Consider the following 20721-nt stretch of genomic DNA (forward strand, 5'->3'; position numbering starts at 1 on the left):
ATTTACAGTGGAACAATTATTCCAGTACTTTTTTTTTTTTTGCAGTCATTAGCGCCTAAAGAGCAAAGTTACGTTTATTGCAGGTTTGATGTCGAACAAAATGACCAATTAGCGGAATTTAAGGTGCACCCGCAGGGCTTGCATGTGTAGCCTTAACTTTGAATTCTACGCCCAAGCTAATGACGGCTCGCTATGGAAGGCTTAAGGCACAACTTAAATGTGAGACGCTGGGACTCTTCTGGGTTAAAAAGGAGTTTGACTGAGGACAGGAAATTGAAGAAAACGCTCTTTGCTCTTAATTGTGTGAGGAAAACAAAAACATAACAAAAAAATTACAATTAAAGTGGTCCTTCGCCACTTTGTGGTTTGAATTTCACGGCTCCACTCATGTTTTTTCCAAAATATATGAATAAATATATGAATAATTCATACTGTTTTGTGGGTGAAAACAGCCTATTAGTCAAACAATGTGAATAATGTTAATATTAGAGCAACACAAACATTATCAGAGCCCTCAATATATGAAATAACACCCCTATAGTCACCTTCACGGCGAACCTAACATTATTAGAGCCCTCTAGACATGAAATAACACCCCTATAGTCACCTTCACGGTAAACCCAACATTATTAGAGGCCTCGAGACATGAAATAACACCCCTATAGTCACCTTCACGGCGAACCTAACATTATTAGAGCCTTCTAGACATGAAATAACACCCCTATAGTCACCTTCACGGTAAACCCAACATTATTAGAGGCCTCGAGACATGAAATAACACCCCTATAGTCACCTTCATGGTGAACCCAACATTATTAGAGCCCTGTAGACATGAAATAACACCCCTATAGTCACCTTCACGGCGAACCTAACATCATTAGAGCCCTCTAGACATGAAATAACACCCCTATAGTCACCTTCACGGTGAACCTAACATTATTAGAGCCCTCTAGACATGAAATAACACCCCTATAGTCACCTTCATGGTGAGCCTAACATTATTAGAGCCCTCTAGACATGAAATAACACCCCTATAGTCACCTTCATGGTGAACCCAACATTATTAGAGCCCTCTAGACATGAAATAACACCCCTATAGTCACCTTCATGGTGAACCTAACATAAGTAGAGCCTTCTAGACATGAAAGAACACCCCTATAGTCACCTTCACGGTAAACCTAATATTATTAGAGCCCTCTAGACATGAAATAACACCCCTAAAGTCACCTTCATGGTGAACCCAACATTATTAGAGCCCTCTAGACATGAAATAGCACCCCTATAGTCACCTTCACGGTATTTTAATTACATTATATATTAATATATATATTATTTCCTTTGGAAACATGATTTTGAAAAATGTTTCAAATACAATTAGATGAAACATCTCATTCCTATGAGAATAAAGTTCATGAGAATACAATATTACATACAACATATTAATAATTTTCGTTAAATCCTGACAAAAAAAGGGAAACAAAAGATTTTCCCGTGTATTTTATTCCTATTTTCTTCTTCAAATACTTCCTTGTAGAGTTTCCGATGACAAAACCTCTTTGAATAAATTGTGTTTTTTTTTCTCCCTGTGTTAATTCCTGATCATTCCAGCAGCGTTTATCCATGAGAAAGTCCTTGTGACTGCGTGGAAATTGTTCCCAGCCAACTTCCACTTGACGCCACAGGTCTGACAGCAGAAAGCCAATAGCGTGTAATACCCCCATCATGGCCCATTCTGCTCCAGGGTACTGAATCAACACAAATGCTTGGCATTTTTCATTATGTTTTTAATACCTATCTCACGCAAGACACTGACAATGATGCAAGGCGAGGTTTTTTTTTTTTTTTTTTTCCAAGCTTTAGACAGAGCTTAGCAAAGGGGAAGTAAAGTTGACGTAGCGGTGTTCCTGTGCCTGAACGCGGTAATAGCATCTGGGAACAAACCCCAAAAGCATCGTGTATTATTCACAACTGGCGTTGCAATATTCATTTTGTGTGCTTGGGGTATTTTGTGTGCATTCATGGCATTCAGCCAGCAACCTTGTACCGCATCTTTTGGGGAAAATGGCGCTAATTATGCCATCAGTGAGAAAATTCTGTATTAATACTACAGTGAAAGTGATCTTTTAAGGGTATTCACAGCAGGGCTTCACTGGCCATTTTTGCAGCGACAGGAGGAAAAGTTGAGCTAATTTGTCCTGACATTTCTTTGCGAGAAGAAAACTGCTGAATAGCTTTATATGGAGTATTTTTTTGCAATTGAAAAAAAAAAAAAAGACATACTTTTGTGTCTGAGCTTGTGTTGCCTCCTCCAGTGTTGTGTCACACTGACCTTCAGGTCCAGAATGAATGGAGCACAAAAAACAAGAAAAGAGATGAGGTCATTTCTAGTAAAAGGTTGAAAGCCATGTGTTTTTCTTTGGGAAAGAAATAACCCCTTTTAGATTTATTCAGTGTACCAACAATTCTGAAAATACTAAATTATCTTGCCTTGACTCCTTGGAACTCGCCTTGTTACTTGTCTGCAGTATGCTAGGCTATAAGTGGTGGTTAATTGGTTCCAGACCCGACTGTAATAAATGAATGTCTGCAAAGCAGGATTCACAATTTGGAGTTGCCAATTAACCTAGCATGTTTTTGGAATGTGGGAGGAAACCGGAGTACCCGGAGAAAACGCACGCATGCGCGGGGAGAACATACAAACTCCACACAGAGATGGCCTGAGGGTGGAATTGAACTCTGGTCTGCTAGCTGCGTGCTAACCACTCTTGCAGCCGCAAAGTAGGATTCCTTATTCATAAATGGAAATTTTTCGCAGTTAGAGCATCACAGCATCACAGTTAGAGCAATCTAGACATAAAATAACACCCCTATAGTCAGCTTCATGGTAAACCTAACATTATTAGAGCCCTCTATAGTCACCTTCATGGTAAACCTCACATATTAGAGCCCTCTAGACATGAAATAACACCCCTATAGTCACCTTCATGGTAAACCTAACATTTTTAGAGCCCTCTATAGTCACCTTCATGGTAAACCTCACATATTAGAGCCCCCTAGACATTAAATAACACCCCTATAGTCACCTTCATGGTAAACCTAACATATTAGAGCCCTCTAGACATGAAATAACACCCCTATAGTCACCTTCATGGTAAACCTAACATTATTAGAGCCCTAACATTATTAGAGCCCTCTATAGTCACCTTCATGGTAAACCTCACATATTAGAGCCCTCTAGACATGAAATAACACCCCTATAGTCACCTTCATGGTAAACCTAACATTATTAGAGCCCTAACATTATTAGAGCCCTCTATAGTCACCTTCATGGTAAACCTCACATATTAGAGCCCTCTAGACATGAAATAACACCCCTATAGTACATTCACGGTGAACCTAACATTATTAGAGCCCTCTAGACATGAAATAACACCCCTATAGTCACCATGATGGTAAAACTAACATTAGAGCCCTCTAGACCTGAAATAACATCCCTATAGTCACCTTCATGGTAAACCTCACATTATTAGAGTCCTCGAGACATGAAATAGCACCCCTATAGTGACCTTCATGGTGAACCTAACATTATTAAAGCCCTCTGGACATGAAATAACACCCCTATAGTCACCTTCATGGTAAACCCAACATAATTAGAGCCCTCGAGACATGAAATAACACCCCTATAGTCACCTTCATGGTAAACCCAACATAATTAGAGCCCTCGAGACATGAAATAACACCCCTATAGTCACCTTCATGGTAAACCTCACATTATTAGAGCCCTCTAGACATGAAATAGCACCCCTATAGTCACCTTCATGGTAAACCTCACATTATTAGAGCCCTCTAGACATGAAATAGCACCCCTATAGTGACCTTTATGGGGAACCTAACATTATTAGAGCCCTCTAGACATGAAATAACACCCCTATAGTCACCTTTACACAAGTATTACTCCACATAGTAATGACCTTTGACTTAGAAAGTCAAATAAAGCTTAAAAACTCTGTGGGGACGTAACATGTAACATTCTTTGGAGTGTTTCTCCCCCCCCCCGATTGTCTGACATCACAAATGTGCCATTGTGCAAGATTATTATTTTTGTCCGTCTATTCCTAGAATTGAAATAGGAGCGCTGCGCCTCCTTTGTAGAGTGTAATGTGGAGACAGCAAAGACAGCAATATCCTTTTGATAAGTTGATTTGAGATAAGATTGCTTCCCTCTTATTGTCTCCGCAGATTTAAGTTAAAAATAGACACTTTTTTTTTTTCCCCTACAGCTGGCGTCGACATGTTGAGCGCTAATGGTGCAGCGTGGAATCAGCTTTCCAAACATCCTCACAGCTCTCTTTCTCCCACACATTATTTCCCGATGTTTCATGTCCAAACAAAAAAAAAAAAGTGCCTCAGATGTCGGCGCTGCAGTCTGGCGATGCAGCTGAGAGAAGTACCTGGCTGGTCGCATGCCGTTGGAAGTGCGGCGGTCTTTAGGGAGATCACGGGGAGGAGATGGGGAATGTGTTTTTTTTTTTTTTTTTGATCAGGACCAGCTGTCGCTTTCCTGTCCTTAAATATTCTTGACGCTAACAGTCCTGCTGGGCTAAAAGTAGTTGCTGCCTGCGTCCATTCTTGTGCCTGCGATCATTAATATTGACTATTACACAGAAAGAATGGACGACTCAGGTTGGGTTTCATGAGGACAATGTTTGGAACTTGAGGACGGCAGCTTTTACCACTTGATTCAATGTTACAACTTCAGGAACCAAAACCATGTTAACGTCTCAAAGTGGACGTTTTTCCTCTTTTTACATTTTTGATAGGACTCAAGTTTGGACTTGATAGGATTTGACATTTATATTATGATTCCTTCATTAGGACCACTACACAATGATGAAATTACATTGGAGGGAGCTGATTGGCCGTGATACAGACTAAACAAGAACTGACAAGGGACAGAAGGAGGGAAGGTTGATTGTTGCCCGAGACACAGATGGAACCAGTACAGATTACCCAAGACCCCCGGGGGGGTGACATATAGGTGAAAGAAGACCTGAAAATGACAAAATGACTGATATGTGGGCTGCACGGCGGACGAGTGGTTAGCGCGCAGACCTCACACCTATGAGACCCGGGTTTAATTAAACCCTCAGCGTCGCCACAGATTATTTTTTAAGCTTTATTTGACTTTCTAAGTCAAAGTTTATTACTATGTGGGCTAATACTTGTGTAAAGGTGACTATAGGGGTGTTATTTCATGTCTAGAAGGCTCTAATAATGTAAGGTTTCCCATGAAGGTGACTATAGGGGTGTTATTTTATGTCTAGAGGGCTCTAATAAGGTTTGTGATGCTCGAACTGCAGGCTGCACGGTGGTCGAGTGGTTAGCGTGCAGACCTCACAGCTAGGAAACAGTTCAATTATACCCTCTGCCATTTTTGTGTGGAGTAGGGGTAGAAAGCAGTAGAAAATGAATGAATATTTAAGCATTATTAGAGCCCTCTAGACATGAAATAACACCCCTATATTGACTTTTAAACTTCTGTTACTCGAATTTGTAAATAAAAGGAAATAAAACCTTTTAGGGGCTGCATGGTGTGCAAGTAGTTAGCACACAGGCTTCACAAATGGGAGACCCGAGTTCAATTCCACCCTCGGCCATCTCTGTGTGGAGTTTGCATGCGTGGGTTTTCTCCGGGTACTCCGGTTTCCTCCCACATTCCAAAAACATGCTAGGTTAATTAGCGACTCCATTTATACTTTTTTTATTTACAACATATTGCGCAACTGCAAAGTCTTGAGACACATGCTAACTCGCAAACTAGAGAGCTAGCGACCTAAACGGTAGCTTTCAAGTTATTTCCTTTAAACTTAAATAAGCCAAAAACTTACCACTTCCACACGGGTAGGGAGGATAACTATTAACAGTTATTTAATCTTTAACGTGAACATTAATCAAATGTAATAACTTTTTTCTGGGTACATGATACCATACAGCATCCATATCAAAATTGCGTGGACCTGCACTAACATTAAACTTTCATATCAAGGCGGGGGCCTCAAACTTGTGTCCTGCGTGCCACATTTGGCCCGCGGGCCGCGTGTTTCAGACCCTTGCCATACAGCATCCATATCAAACTTGCGAGGGGCCTGCACTAACATTAAACTTTCATATCAAGGCGGGGGCCTCAAACTAGTGTCCTGCGTGCCACATTTGGCCCGCGGGCCGCGTGTTTCAGACCCCTGCCATACAGCATCCATATCAAACTTGCGAGGGGCCTGCACTAACATTAAACTTTCATATCAATGCGGGGGCCTCAAACTAGTGTCCTGCGGGCCAAAATAGAGGCGTCTGAGGACTTGAACACAACTATTATTGTATTTCTTATTCACGGTGCATTGTTGGATTCTAATAGGTGTTCTGTCGCCCCTCGATTATTTTTTTTGCATTAGTCGTTAATCAGGATTCCCTAGTGCAGTGGTCTCAAACTCGTGTCCTGCGGGCCACATTTGGCCCGCGGGCCGCGTGTTTCAGACCCCTGCCATACAGCATCCATATCAAACTTGCGAGGGGCCTGCACTAACATTAAACTTTCATATCAAGGCAGGGGCCTCAAACTAGTGGCCCGTGGGCCACATTTGGCCCGCGGGACACATGTTTGAGACCACTGCACCATTAGAATCCAACAATGCAGCGTGAATAAGAAATACAATAATAGTTGTGTTCAAGTCCTCAGACGCCTCTATTTTTACTTTACATAAAAAAAGCAGCCAATTTATGAAACTGCAAGTTTATATGAAGTGTCCTCATGTACCCCGGCTGCCTTTCATTCGGAAAGCTATTATATAAGCATGGGGGGGGGGGCAGGGGATCACAAGTGTAATTCCGATAGTGCCAAAAAAAAAAAAAACAAGCAAGTGTATAAGCTTCAAGCTAAGACTTTCTCAGCACGCTCAGGTGGAAAGTTCACATTCAGGATCGGAAACAAACAAAAACACAAACCCATCTGGTTCCTTTCGCATTCGTTACCACGCTGATCACCGAGAACGGCAGCTGCACCTTAAAGCTTGACAAAAACAATGCCTCCCACTCCATAACAGACCCCCACAGAAGCCTTTGCTCTGGCCTGTGGGCTCGTGTTCACGTGTGCCAAACAAGTACGCATTCACTTGTTGAGGAATGACTCACTGGAGTGTTTTTTATTTTATTTTTATTATTATTATTTTTTTTAACGTCTCTACTTTTCAGAGAAGCAATAGCATTGTGCTGGTTGTTATCGCAAACATGTCAGTCAGGGTGTAACGATATCTTATTCATTACACGACGACCGCAGCGGCATCAATCAGCTGAATCGTTCATTTAGATCTCCATTGTTGGCACCCATGAGTCTTTGGTCAGAAAGCCCCAAATTACTGGTCAAGATGGACACTTTGCTTAGAAGTACCCAAACTTAATAAACCCAAATCTGTTTTGTTTTTGTAAATAAATTTATAATATCACGGTTGTCTGCTCTCATAAGTGCCGCTGTCTCTCAACCGTCTCTCTAAGGACTCGGTATTCCGACTAAGACTTCTTCGGGATAATTGATTGTATTTGAGTAAGCTAACGTATTGGCGCAGATCAATCCAAAGCGCTATGACTCGGAAGACGTCGGGAAAGGCGGAAAGTGGGGGATGGTGTGAGTGTCTATTTAATCTTTCCTAATTGTCGGAGACAGCCGAGCTTCTCGGGAGAAACGTTCCGTGCGCAAATGGCTCGGACCTATTTAAGTGTTTCTCGGAATGTAAATTAGCTCTCACCTCATCCAGACTCCCAAAGTATTCCCAAATTGCCCAGACCAAACATTGAGCAGAAGTGCTGTGTCTAACTGCATTTAATGCTATACTTCATCTACACAGTACTATTTCAAGTACTATTGAGAACCTGATGATATATTATTTTTAATCACTACAAACCACTGTATGACTTGCTGGCACCGGTATTCAAGCATGAATAAAGACACCCACAAAACAGACCATCGGCCCCGATGCATTCAAATATTGCCATTGATAGCTGTGGCTGTAGACAACCTCCTGATGTGTTTTTTTCAGTTACTCCACAAGATGGCATCTACAGAGTGGTATCTACCTCTGCATGCGCTTTAAAATGTTGGCTAAAGTGTTACTGGATGTGAAAGTCAGGTGTTACACTTGCCGCGCCGATTGCAATGAACTCATCACGATTAATTCATCATTAATCACTATTAATACCGGCTGAGCAGTTTGCTCCTTACTGCTATTACAACATTGGCTCTGTTGAGTTAACTCGGGGTTATACAAAGTGTGGAAAGGTGGTCATTTGTGGCCCGCGACTTTTTTTTTTATTATTTTATATATTTTTTTTATTTTTTTTTTTATTTTTATTTTATTTTATTTTATTTTTTTATTTTTATTTTTTTTTATTTTTAGTTAGCCCGTAGCACATTCTACACAATTTAACTAGAAAACTTTGAAAAATTAGTAATTAAAAAAAATAAAAATTGAAAAAATGTTAAAAAAATAAAATAAAATAAAAATAGTCATTTTACAAGAATATTCATTCATTCATTCATTTTCTACCGCTTATCCTCACGAGGGTCGCGGGGGGTGCTGGAGCCTTTTACAAGAATAGTCAAGTCAAAATATTGAAAGAAAAAAGTACAAATTTTATGATAACAAAATAATATTATGGGGTAAAAAAAAAGCATAAATTTGAAATATTGAAGACAAAAGTAGTATGACAAAAAACGAAACAATGAATAAAGTTTGGTCCTGATAAAACCCTTTTTGACTCGCATCACAATGCAGTTGATATCCCTGAGTTGATATCAATAATAACTTTTCACATTTCTCTCCAGTTATCACCTTCGTCCATTTAACGCTCCGCCAACTTTGCGGTTTTGATTTAATAAAACATAAAAAAAAAAAAACTCGACTTTCCCAAATATGCTACGTACCTTTTATAGTTATTTTCTCACTTCAGCTTTATGTAAATATGATTAGTACGCACTTGAGTGTATACAGTATATTCTTAGTAGTCCGAGTCGGTAAACAGCAGATGGTGAGGAAGGACCGTTTTGGCGCGTTGCTTTATTCCCCTTCCCACCTGAATGACCTATGTGGAGCTCAGCAGCTGATGCAGAAATTTGAAAATAAATAAAATAAAAAAATACATGCCGAGAGCTCGGCGTTGTTTACTCGGCTTCCACTGGAGCGCAAGACCGCAAGGCAGCTTCGTTTGCCACGCACCGAGGAATTAGCTTGTTTATCAGCTTTCTGATGACATTTCGGACGTACATGATCCATGACTGATGATGATTTGCCATTGAAAACGAGAGCGAGCGCTAACACGATGGAGTCTTTGCCCGGCGCCGCTCTGTAATTAAATGTATGATGTTTAGTGTTTCGTCGGATGAGGACAATAGCTTTTTATGTGCGTGCATTTTCCAAAGGTAACCTTGAACGATTGGACATGCTTGGAAGATGGCGCCGCACATTACCGACGACGCGCTGGTACATCGTGACCATAGGGTAGGAAATTGGTTGTTCCAAGGTGATTTCTTTTTAAGCTTCTTTTTTTATTACCATACAAGGCGACGTCGCACCCTTGCGACACCTGCTGAACTTTCGGGAACGGTGAGACGAGAGCACGAGTCCTTGAAAAGGTTACAGCGAGTCTTTAGCTACCCGGTAGAGGCGGGAAGTAGGCGGGACAGCATCGCCATGAAGCGATATTGTTTGCATTAATGACACAGTAACTTTTGAACATTGTGTGATGACTGTGACATCGTAAATTTACATTTGTGCTGTTGTTTGTGCAGCATTTTTTTTCTTCAATATTCCGCTATATCCTGTTTTTACTGGATGTAAAAATAAAAAAAAATAAACCGGATGCATTACTGTTTTGATAGACTATTGAACTACGGCAACACTTTAAGCAACTAAAAGGTTTTTTTAATAATTTTTTATTATATTCATATTTATTATTTTTATTAATTAATATTTGACTATTCATCACTCCAACTTTAATCATTGTCTGTTTGTAATTATTTTTAAAGTATTTTTATTTAATTAATATTTATTTATATTTATATTCAATATTTTTAATTAATGAATATTTGACTATTAATCACTCCAACTTTATTTGTTGTTGTGCGTAATTATTTTTAAAGTATTTTTCTTTAATTAATATTTATTTATATTTGATATTTTTAATTAATTAATATTTGACTACTCATCACTCCAACTTTATTCGTTGTTTGTTGATCGTAATTATTTTTAAAGTATTTTTCTTTAATATTTCAACTAAGTATTTGTCCTCATAAAATTATTTTTTCTCTTAATATTTTCACTTTATTGTAAAAATTATTGCAGTTTTTTTTCATTTTTGCTGACTATTACCTATATATTTCTCGAATGCCGCCCTTTGGACAACACTGATCTAGGGCCAACCTGATTACCCGATTAATCAAAATAAGCAGCTTCAGATTGCAGAAATAATAGTTAGTTGCAGGGAATAAGAAGACGTAGCAGGAAGGATAACTTTGCTATACTTAGGAGTATGCAAGTCACCATCACTAAAAGATACCAGTCAGATACCAAGGCAACACGGACTCTATAGGGTTACTGTTTTTTGACAAGTTTTTCCCCTTCTTCACATACTCCACATTGCAAGTTACTTCCCACCTCTAAAGTGACAATGCGATAATGAAAAGTAAAATTCTTTCAAGTCTCTTTCCAATCTGCAGATATGTTTAATTTCCCTAACAGGGGCAGGAGGAGTAAGCACAGTTCTCTGCTGCCAAGAGACAAACACGATCCGGAGGGAAATTACCCATCAGCAAGGCAATACTGTTACTTGAGATGCAATTACCAGGCCACTTGCAAGATGCCCAGCCCTAGAAAGCCACGGTGTGTGTGTGTGTGTGTGTGTGTGTGTGTGTGTGTATGCGTGTGAGCGACCGGTCGATATGTGCATAACCGCATCTTATGTTTTGCAGGCTAAATTGGATTCTTTGCTGGAGAAGAGTTAATTTAGAATATGTCCAAGATGCAAATGATTGATGTGGCTATATTGTTACAAATGCGGGTGTGGGACAGGGTGGTGCAAAAACCCCCGCATGGGGGGGAAAGAGAAGAAAAAAAAAAAAAAAAAGCATGCCTGCATTGCTACAAATGCACTTTGGTGTGCGGTTTACATGCTAATTTCCCTTTGCTAAGCTTATGTTTGTGATCAGTTAAATAAGAGTCATAGGAGGCGTTTAATGGACCAATTTAGCGTCGGGATGCTACAAAAGAGAGGGAGCACAGATTGGAACGAGCATCAGTGTAAACATTTGATAAGCTTTTCGCCTGGGGGGCTAATGCTACGCCGTGTTATTATTGGTACCAAAATAGAAGTCGCCGCTGCCACAAGGAAGCGAGATGAACGGGATAATTTTTTTTTTTTTTTTTTTTCCCGCGGCATATATTCCTCAAGTGAGTGTGGGGGCCATCAACCATTGTACGGCGAATAATCACCTTGAATCTCCTAATTAATCACGTCTGCCTCCGATGAGCGGCGCTCGGAAGAAAAAGACCGGCGCCGGTTGCAAAGACGCGGAATAAAGCTGCACGGAGTGTGAGCGTAGCATGCATAATAAATGTATGACAAAACAATACCCCAGGCGCCCCCCGGTATTAATGATATGCAGCCGACTCATTATTAAAGTTCCAAAACAGCTCCTGGAGTAACACAGATGGAGTCAATTAAGCAATGAGCATGCTCGCTCGGCTGCCGTTTCATCTCCTTGTCTTTTATCTCCCTCATATTACTCCGTGGATGTAATTATTACAGCGAGTATGTTTCTGAGAGCAACATAATGCCCCACTGTTAATAACTCCTGCTTGTGCTTGTAATTTTAAATAATGCAGCACTTGATAAATAGAGCTAATTTGTTTTTTAAAAAAAAAACAGCCGCACCGGCGTGGCTGCTTTGGTGTTGCTATGGTAACTGTGATGCAACGCTTGGATCGATATACACACGCTATACCAAGGATCCGTCATTACGCCTCGGTCAAGTTCTCCGCCCGTGAGAAACCATGACGCCGCTCAACTATTTTGCTTGTTTGCTGCTAACTAAAGAAACATGGAGAAAAGTGCCGGAAATTGAACTAATTAATGTGTTACAGCACTTTTATAGCAAATGTTGACCAGAAATCAAGAGGAGCACTTGATATTGGGTTAGCTTTAGTTTAGTGGTCAAGTAGGATTTGTGGCTCCAAGTGGAAACGGGCCCGAATGTGTCTTTTGATGGTCAAGGCCAACAACCCCCCGTGCATTATTGCCTGGGGCTGCACGGTGTTCAAGTGGTTAGTGCGCAAACCTCACAGCTAGGAGACCCGAGTTCAATTCAACAGTTCAACAGAAAGCGGCAGAAAATGAATGAATATTTAAGCATTATTAGAGCCCTCTAGATATGAAATAACACCCCTATATTGACTTTTAAACTAGTATTTCTCGATTTTGTAAATAAAAGGAAATAAAACCTTTTAGGGGCTGCACGTTGCTCAAGTGGTTTGCACACAAGCCTCACAAAGAGGAGACCCGAGTTAAATTCCACCCTGGGCCATCTCTGTGTGGCATAGCGGTAGAAAATGAATGAATATTTAAGCATTATTAGAGCTCTCGCAACATGAAATAACACCCCTATATTGACTTTTAAAGTCCTATTACCCAAATTTGTAAATAAAAGGAAATAAAACCTTTTAGGGGCTGCATGGTGTGCGAGTGGTTAGCACACAGGCCTCACAATTAGGAGACCCGAGTTCAATTCCACCCTGGGCCATCTCTGTGTGGCGTAGCAGTAGAAAATGAATGAATATTTAAGCCTTATTAGAGCCCTCTATACATGAAATAACACCCCTATATTGACTTTAAAACTAGTATTTCTCGATTTTGTAAATAAAAGGAAATAAAACCTTTTAGGGGCTGCACAGTGTTCGAGTGGTTAGCACACAAGCCTCACAAATAGGAGACCGGAGTTCAATTCCACCCTCGGCCATCTTTGTGTGGAGTTCGCATGTTCTCCCCGTGCATGCGTGGGTTTTCTCCGGGTACTCCGGTTTCCTCCCACATTCCAAAAACATGCTAGGTTAATTAGCGACTCCAAATTGTCCATAGGTATGAATGTGAGTGTGAATGGTTGTTTGTCTATATGTGCCCTGTGATTGGCTGGCCACCAGTCCAGGGTGTGAATTTAGGGATGGTTAACTCAACAGAAGACAATTGAAACCACAACTACAGTAGTCCCTCGTTTATCATAATAAATTGGTTCCTAACCCGTTTTTGATAAGTGAATTTCCATGAAGTGGGATTCCTTATTAATAATTGGAATATTTTCACAGTTATACCATAGAAAAAACTATTTACAGCCTTCCAAATATGTTTTTATTTTAAACAGAACCCTGTAGCTTGGTTGGCAGCCTTTTAAAATCTCTCATTTCTTAATGGTGTTTTGCAGCGGAGGAATGACTTAATGGAAAAGCTTTATGTTAACACAAAGTAAACAAAAGATGCAGATTGTTGCGGTTTTATCAAAACAAGACATGAATCACTCCATACAATTATATACTCTTGTTTTCCAACTGCAATAAAATCCATTTGTTCTTGCTACAATTGCATCCACAGACAGATTTTCTAATTCAGTCATCACTCGTTTATTGTGGTTAATTTGTACCAGACCCGACTGGGCATATTATTTGTTTAAAAATGGAATATTTTCTAAATTGGAGCATGGAAATCCTGTTTTATGACATTAAAAAATATATATGTTTTTTAACATTAGAGACCTGTAGACATGAAATAGCACCCCTATAGTCAACTTTATACATTAATTCATTCATTTTCTACTACTTATCCTCACGAGGGGTGCTGGAGCCTATCCCAGCTGTTTTCGGGCGAAGAGGCGAGGTACACCCTGGACTGGTCGCCAGTTTGGAACAATTTGGAGTCGCCAATTAACCTAGCATGTTGGAATGTTTGGAATGTGGGAGGAAAACCGGAGTACCCGGAGTACCCACGCATGCACGGAGAGAACATGCAAACACAGAGATGGCCAAGGGTGGAATCGAACTCGGGTCTCCTATTTGTGAGGATTGTGTGCTAACCACTCGCACACCGTGAAGCCCCTAAAAGGTTTATTTCCTTTCATTTACATATTCGAGTAATAGGAGTTTAAAAGTCAATATAGGGGTGTTATTTCATGTCGAGAAGGCTCTAATAATGCTTAAATATTCATTCATTTTCTACCGCTTTCTACCGCTACTCCACACAGAGATGGCGGAGGGTGGAATTGAACTCTGGTCTCCTATTTGTGAGGCTTGTGTGCTAACCACTCACACACTGTGCAGCCCCTTAAAAGGTTTTATTTCCTTTTATTTACAAATTTGAGTAATAAGAGTTTAGAAGTCAATATAGGGGTGTTATTTCATGTCTAGAGGGCTCTAATAATGCTTAAATATTCATTCATTTTCTACCGCTACTCCACACAGAGATGGCCCAGGGTGGAATTGAACTCAGGTCTCCTATTTGTGAGGCCTGTGTGCTAACCACTCGTACACTGTGCAGACCATAAAAGGTTTTATTTCCTTTTATTTACAAATTCGAGTAATAGGAGTTTAAAAGTCAATATAGGGGTGTTATTTCATGTCTAGAGGGCTCTAATAATGCTTAAATATTCATTCATTCATTCTTCGAGCTGCGAGGTCTGTGCGCTAACCACTCGCCCACCGTGCAGCCCAACTTTACACTAGTATTCCACAAAATAGTACTTGTGTGTTGCTATAAATGTGTTCCCTGGGAGAGCGTGAACAGGAAGTGATGTCAGGGGTTCGCAGCTTGCCGTGGGTTACGCCCACGACATTAGACCGCCCATTACGAGGGGTTATCGAGCCCGTTGTGAGATAAGTCAAACCTGCAATAAAAGCTGTTTTTGTTGTATGTGATTTTCATGATGTTTTTGTTCTTGTGCGATTCCTCACAGAGACCTGATGCCTTCGACGCTGGAGGGGCAGATCACCATGGAGAAGACCCCCAGCTACTTTGTGACCAACCACGCCCCCAAGCGCATCCACACCATGGCGAGGGACATCAAGCTTATTATTGTGGTGCGCAACCCCGTCACCCGAGCCATTTCGGATTACACTCAGACTCTGTCCAAGAAGCCGGAGATCCCAACCTTTGAGGTGCTAGCATTTAAGAACCGGACTCTGGGTCTTATAGACGCCTCGTGGAGCGCTTTACGCATCGGGATATACGCGCTGCACCTGGAGACCTGGATGCAGTACTTCCCTTTGTCTCAAATGCACTTTGTCAGCGGGGAGCGGCTCATCGTGGACCCGGCGGGCGAAATGGGCAAAGTCCAGGACTTTTTAGGCCTCAAGAGGATCGTCACGGATAAACACTTTTACTTCAATAAAACTAAAGGCTTCCCGTGTCTGAAAAAACCCGAGGACAGCAGCACTCCCAGATGCCTGGGCAAGTCCAAAGGGAGGACTCACCCCAAAATCGAGCCGGATGTGATCCGACGGCTGCACAAGTTCTACAAACCCTTTAACATGATGTTCTACCAAATGACGGGACAGAACTTTGAGTGGGAGCTGGAGGAGGATGGCGTATCGCCAGGCTCTCAGGTCTAGCGGAGCGATGAAGACACCAGCAGCCTTCTACTTTAAAAAAACAAAAAAAAACACTAAACACTCCTGTTCTGTTCTGTTCTGGTCTGACGCAACACTCAATCACATCCGTGTCCGTTAGCTCGCTCTCCTTGCAGAACTAATGTTGTCGACAATGGAAGATCATTATTGTACATATGAAAACATAAAATATATTTATATTTGTGAAAAGGAGATGATTTGTTTCTTTTTCCATGCATGAAGATACATTTTCTACAACATCCTCAACACACACACACACACACACACACACATATATGCAAGGAAGCGATTAAGTGCTTGTCACGACAAAAAAAATTTAATATTTATAATAAACAACAAATGCTAATGTAGGGCTATAAAATCACAAAACAGATGCAAGAACACTTTTCATTTTCAGTAATGTCAACCCAGCTGCTGATTGAGGTAGCCAAAGTAAAAAAAAAAAAAAAGTTTAAAAAAAAATAATAAAAATGTAAAAAAAAAAAAAAAACACCTGTATTTTCCGGACTATAAGTCGCACTTTTTTCATAGGTTGGCTGTTCCTGCAACTTATAAAGGAAAAAATTTTTTATGTTACATAAACACCTTTTCTGTTTATGTTTATTTTTGTGTGGCTGAATAAGCATTGTGTTAGCATATCTTACACCTATTCAGCCCTTTTTGCTATTTTTTTTTATTGGTAGAACTTGCCTTCCAAGAGGACGTAATGTCTGTTTTGGTCAAGTAGTTTGTTAAATACTGTATTTTCTTGGACTATAAGTCGCACAAGTCCAAAAATGCATCATCAGGTAGAAAAAAAACATACATAAGTCGCATTTTTTGCAGGTAATTTACCATATTTTCTGGACTATAAGTCGCACTTTTTTTGATAGGTTAGCTGTTCCTGTGACTTATACTCCAGAGCGACTTATAAATGAAAAAAACTGTTTATGTTACATAAACACTGGACACCTTTTCTGTTTATGTTTATTATTTGTGTAGCTAAATAAGCATTGTGTTAGCATATCTTACACCTATTCAGCCTGTTCTCTATTCTTTTATTATTAGAACTTGCCTTCCAAGATGACGTCATGTCTGTTTTGGTCAAGTAGTTTGTGAAATATCGTATTTTCTGGACTATAAGTTGCTCTGAAATATAAGTCGCACAAGGCCAAAAATGCATCATTATGTAGAAAAAAACATACATAAGTCGCACTGGAGTATAAGTCGCATTTTTTGCAGGTGATTTACCGTATTTTCTGGACTATAAGTCGCACTTTTTTTTTTCATAGGTTGGCTGTTCCTGCGACTTATAAATGAAAAAACTGTTTGTTACATAAAGACTGGACACCTTTTTTGTTTATGTTTATTTTTTACGATTGTGTTAGCATATCTTACACCTATTCAGCCTGTTCTCTACGTATTCTTTTATTGGTAGAACTTTCCTTCCAAGAGGACGTAATGTCCGTTTTGGTTAAGTAGTTTGGAAAATAAATTATCCGCAAAAAATGCGACTTATACTCCAGTGCGACTTATGTATGTTTTTTGCTACCTAAATATGCATTTTTGGCCTTGTGCGACTTATGTATGTTTTTTACTACTTAATTATGCATTTTTGGCCTTGTGCAACTTATACTCTGGAACGACTTATGTATGTTTTTTTACTACTTAATTATGCATTTTCGGCCTTGTGCAACTTATACTCTGGAGCGACTTATGTATGTTTTTTACTACTTAATTATGCATTTTTGGCCTTGTGCGACTTTATACTCCGGAGCGACTTATGTATGTTTTTTGCTACCTAAATATGCATTTTCGGACTTGTGCGACTTATATCCAAAGCGACTTATGTATGTTTTTTGCTACCTAATTATGCATTTTTGGCCTTGTGCGACTTATACTCCGGAGCGACTTATGTATGTTTTTTTTTACCTAAAAATGCATTTTTGGCCTTGTGCGACTTATACTCCGGAGAGACTTATACTCCAGAAAATACGATAAATGTCCCTTTTCCTAACATGGAGAGATTTTTTTTCAGTGAAACTTAGGTTTTTGTCAATAAACACAAAACATAAGAAAGCAATTTTTCCCCTCATAGAAAGAAATTCTAATCTATTTCGCAAATTCAAAATCATACAAAAATAGAGGTTTGATTGTATTTACATTGTTGTCGGAACTGGAATCACTCTGGTTTTACAAAGATATGCAACTACCTATGTTACAGTTATGTAATTTACCAATATTACATAATATTAATATGTCAATAAGGGTTGTTATCAAACACAAGATGGGATGATACACAAGATTGGGTTTATGATATCGACACAGGATTTGAACTTAATTAAAAAAAGCAATATATTAATATAATATCTACTATAAGGGCTCATTCTGTTCATGCTGTTGTTCTATGGAACAAACCAATACACAGATTTAATCCTCGTCCTGACGGAAATCAGATATATTAGTTTAATTTTTATTAATTGCTTGATTAATTTATTATTGTGGGAGACCTAGTGCCAAATTTTTAGGGATGACGTGGCTTCGAAGAAAAAGAGCCGTACTTAATTTTACCGTGCTTTTACACTTGAATGTAGCTAAGGTCAAACTTTGCACACCTATTTATTTTCAGTGTGAAGCCCGAGGCCACTTTATTTAAACCTCCATGAAAGATATCACACAAGATGGCAAAGGTAATGAAAGGTGCTTTTCTCTTGTCTGACTTATTTCCTTACCTTTGTGTCCTTTCCTTCCGCAACCACGGCATCCTACGCTCTCTCGGCTCCGTCCTGCAAAAAAAAAAAAAAAAAGAAAAACCGTATTGGAGTTTTATGATGAAGAATAACCCTTTCACGCATCCGACGACCTTGTTGTTTACCAAAGTGTTAATGCACTCGGTATTCTTGCCGCTCGGCACTCATTAGCTGCGCCCATATTGAATAGGAGAGAGCTGATGTATCGCGAGCATTAGCTTGATAATTGGAGTCTTTCTGTGTTGTCCGCATTAGCATACTGATGACCGCGCGCGCGAGACGCCACGAGTAGCACGACTACAAATTGCCGTTCTACTTTAGTAACTCTGTGTGGATGCGACTGTTGAGACTTTATGATGATCCCGTTACAACATAGGGAACATGGAAATATGCCCCCTAGTGGCAGGTAACCGTAATGTAAACATTGGCGGGCTACATGCTAAATGCTAGTGAGAATATCATATTTAACATTGTAAAAAAAATAAACATACCCCAACTTTTCAGCATACTTTTGTGCCGTTTGCTTCAGTGACGGGTTGGTCATGTGGTCAGGTGAGGCGCTTACAAATAAAATAAAATAAAATAAATAAAGGATCTGTTTCTAAACGTTAACTGAATAAATTTTAAATACATTTTAAATATGTAAAAAACAATTCCGAGTGAAAGTCCAGTAAAAAATAATGTGACTGTCACAAAGTCCCAACTCAACAAAATGGAAGCCTGATTAACAATTACCAACAGGTGCGTCTACACAAACAAAGCAACTGCATATTATCCCAATACAGGAAATATAACTCCAAAATAAGAGCACCAAACAGGAAACAATATAAAAATTAAACTAAACTAAACCAAAACTGAAGTCAGAGTATGCATAAAAGCCCGAGGCAAATTTGTGGAGTAAAGTATTGACAAAAAAAACATGCTAACTGAGCAGATGCTAAGTGAGGTTCCACTGTATTAAGAATTGTGCATTGAACTGAATATTCATTCATTTTCTATTGCTTATCCTCAAGGGTCGCAGTTGGTGCTGGAGCCTATCCCAGCTGAGAGGTGGTGTCCAGCCAATCACAGGGCACATATAGACAAACAACCATTCACACTCACATTCATACCTATAGACAATTTGGAGTCGCTAATTAGCCTAGCATGCAAAAACACAGAGATGGCAGAGGGTGGAATTGAACTCGGGTCTTCTAGCTGTGAGGCCTGCGTGTTAAGCACTCTAGCACCGTACAGCCCAGACACAATCAGTTGCTTACTAAAATATCTAAAAATATGCCGTTCATTAATTCATTTTGTATTGCTTTTTCCTCACGAGGGTCGCGGGGGTGCTGGAGCCTATCCCAGCTGTCTTCGGGCAAGAGGCGGGGTACACCCTGGACTGGTGGCCAGCCAATCACAGGGCACATATAGACAAACAACCATTCACACTCACATTCATACCTATAGACAATTTGGAGTCGCTAATTAGCCTAGCATGCAAATTCCACACAGAGATGGCAGAGGGTGGAATTGAACTCGGGGCTTCTAGCTGTGAGGCCTGCGTGTTAACCACTCTAACACCGTGCAGCCCAGCCACAATCAGTTGTTTACTAAAATATCTAAAAATATGCCAGTGTAGTAAAAAATAATTTGACCCAATATGTTCTTTTTTTATTCCAATTTATGTCATGTAAGTGTAAAAATAAGCGAACCTTAACACCCCAAGGGAAGCTTTTCCTCCTTTTGGAATGAATGAGGTGTTAATGTTTGGTCGCCAATTAACCTAGCATGTTTTTGAAAAAAAAACCCACGCATGTACAGGGAGAACATACAAAACATCAAGGCTGGAATTGAACTCGGGTCTCCTAGCTGTGAGGCCTTTGTGCTAACCACTCAACCATCGTGCAGCCTGAAATTAATGTTATATGAATGCATTTCCTGTCCGATTTCAGTCATTTTCAACATTGCAGGGACACTTATTGTGAAATATCAAATTGGAAGGTGCTTGTCGATGCCGTACTTCCATAAGAGAGGAAAAAACTGCGATTTTTGTATTGTTAAAGCTGGATTTAACAACAAGGCAAATTCATTATGGATATTTTGTAATACTTTACAACTAGGTACACAGTATTACAGTAGTTAATGAAGAAACTACAGTACCTTTTTCATTAGTTCTTCAATAACAACTGGATTTTCCTTGTTGGAAAGTGACACCAATATGACTGAATTTCAAGATGGCGGATCACATAAAGAAGACGAGCAGACTATCAGAGGTTTTCCTGGAGAATCATAAGCCGTCA

General features: G+C 39.8%; 1 protein-coding gene across 1 annotated transcript in view; it reads left to right on the forward strand.

Annotated features, from left to right (window-relative positions):
• hs3st4 (heparan sulfate (glucosamine) 3-O-sulfotransferase 4) overlaps nucleotides 1-16194 on the forward strand; it is a 111215-nt gene extending 95021 nt beyond the window's left edge. The window contains exon 2 of the mRNA XM_058048266.2: nucleotides 15038-16194. Coding sequence (XP_057904249.2) covers nucleotides 15038-15692 — 655 coding nt within the window. The 3' untranslated portion in view covers nucleotides 15693-16194. The remainder of the gene's footprint in view (nucleotides 1-15037) is intronic.
• Nucleotides 16195-20721: the final 4527 nt, after the last annotated feature.

This window comes from Doryrhamphus excisus, linkage group LG16 (genome assembly GCF_037039965.1).
Source record: "Doryrhamphus excisus strain RoL-2023G ecotype Guam linkage group LG16, RoL_Dexc_Guam_v1.1, whole genome shotgun sequence".
Classification (NCBI taxonomy): Eukaryota; Metazoa; Chordata; class Actinopteri; order Syngnathiformes; family Syngnathidae; genus Doryrhamphus; species Doryrhamphus excisus.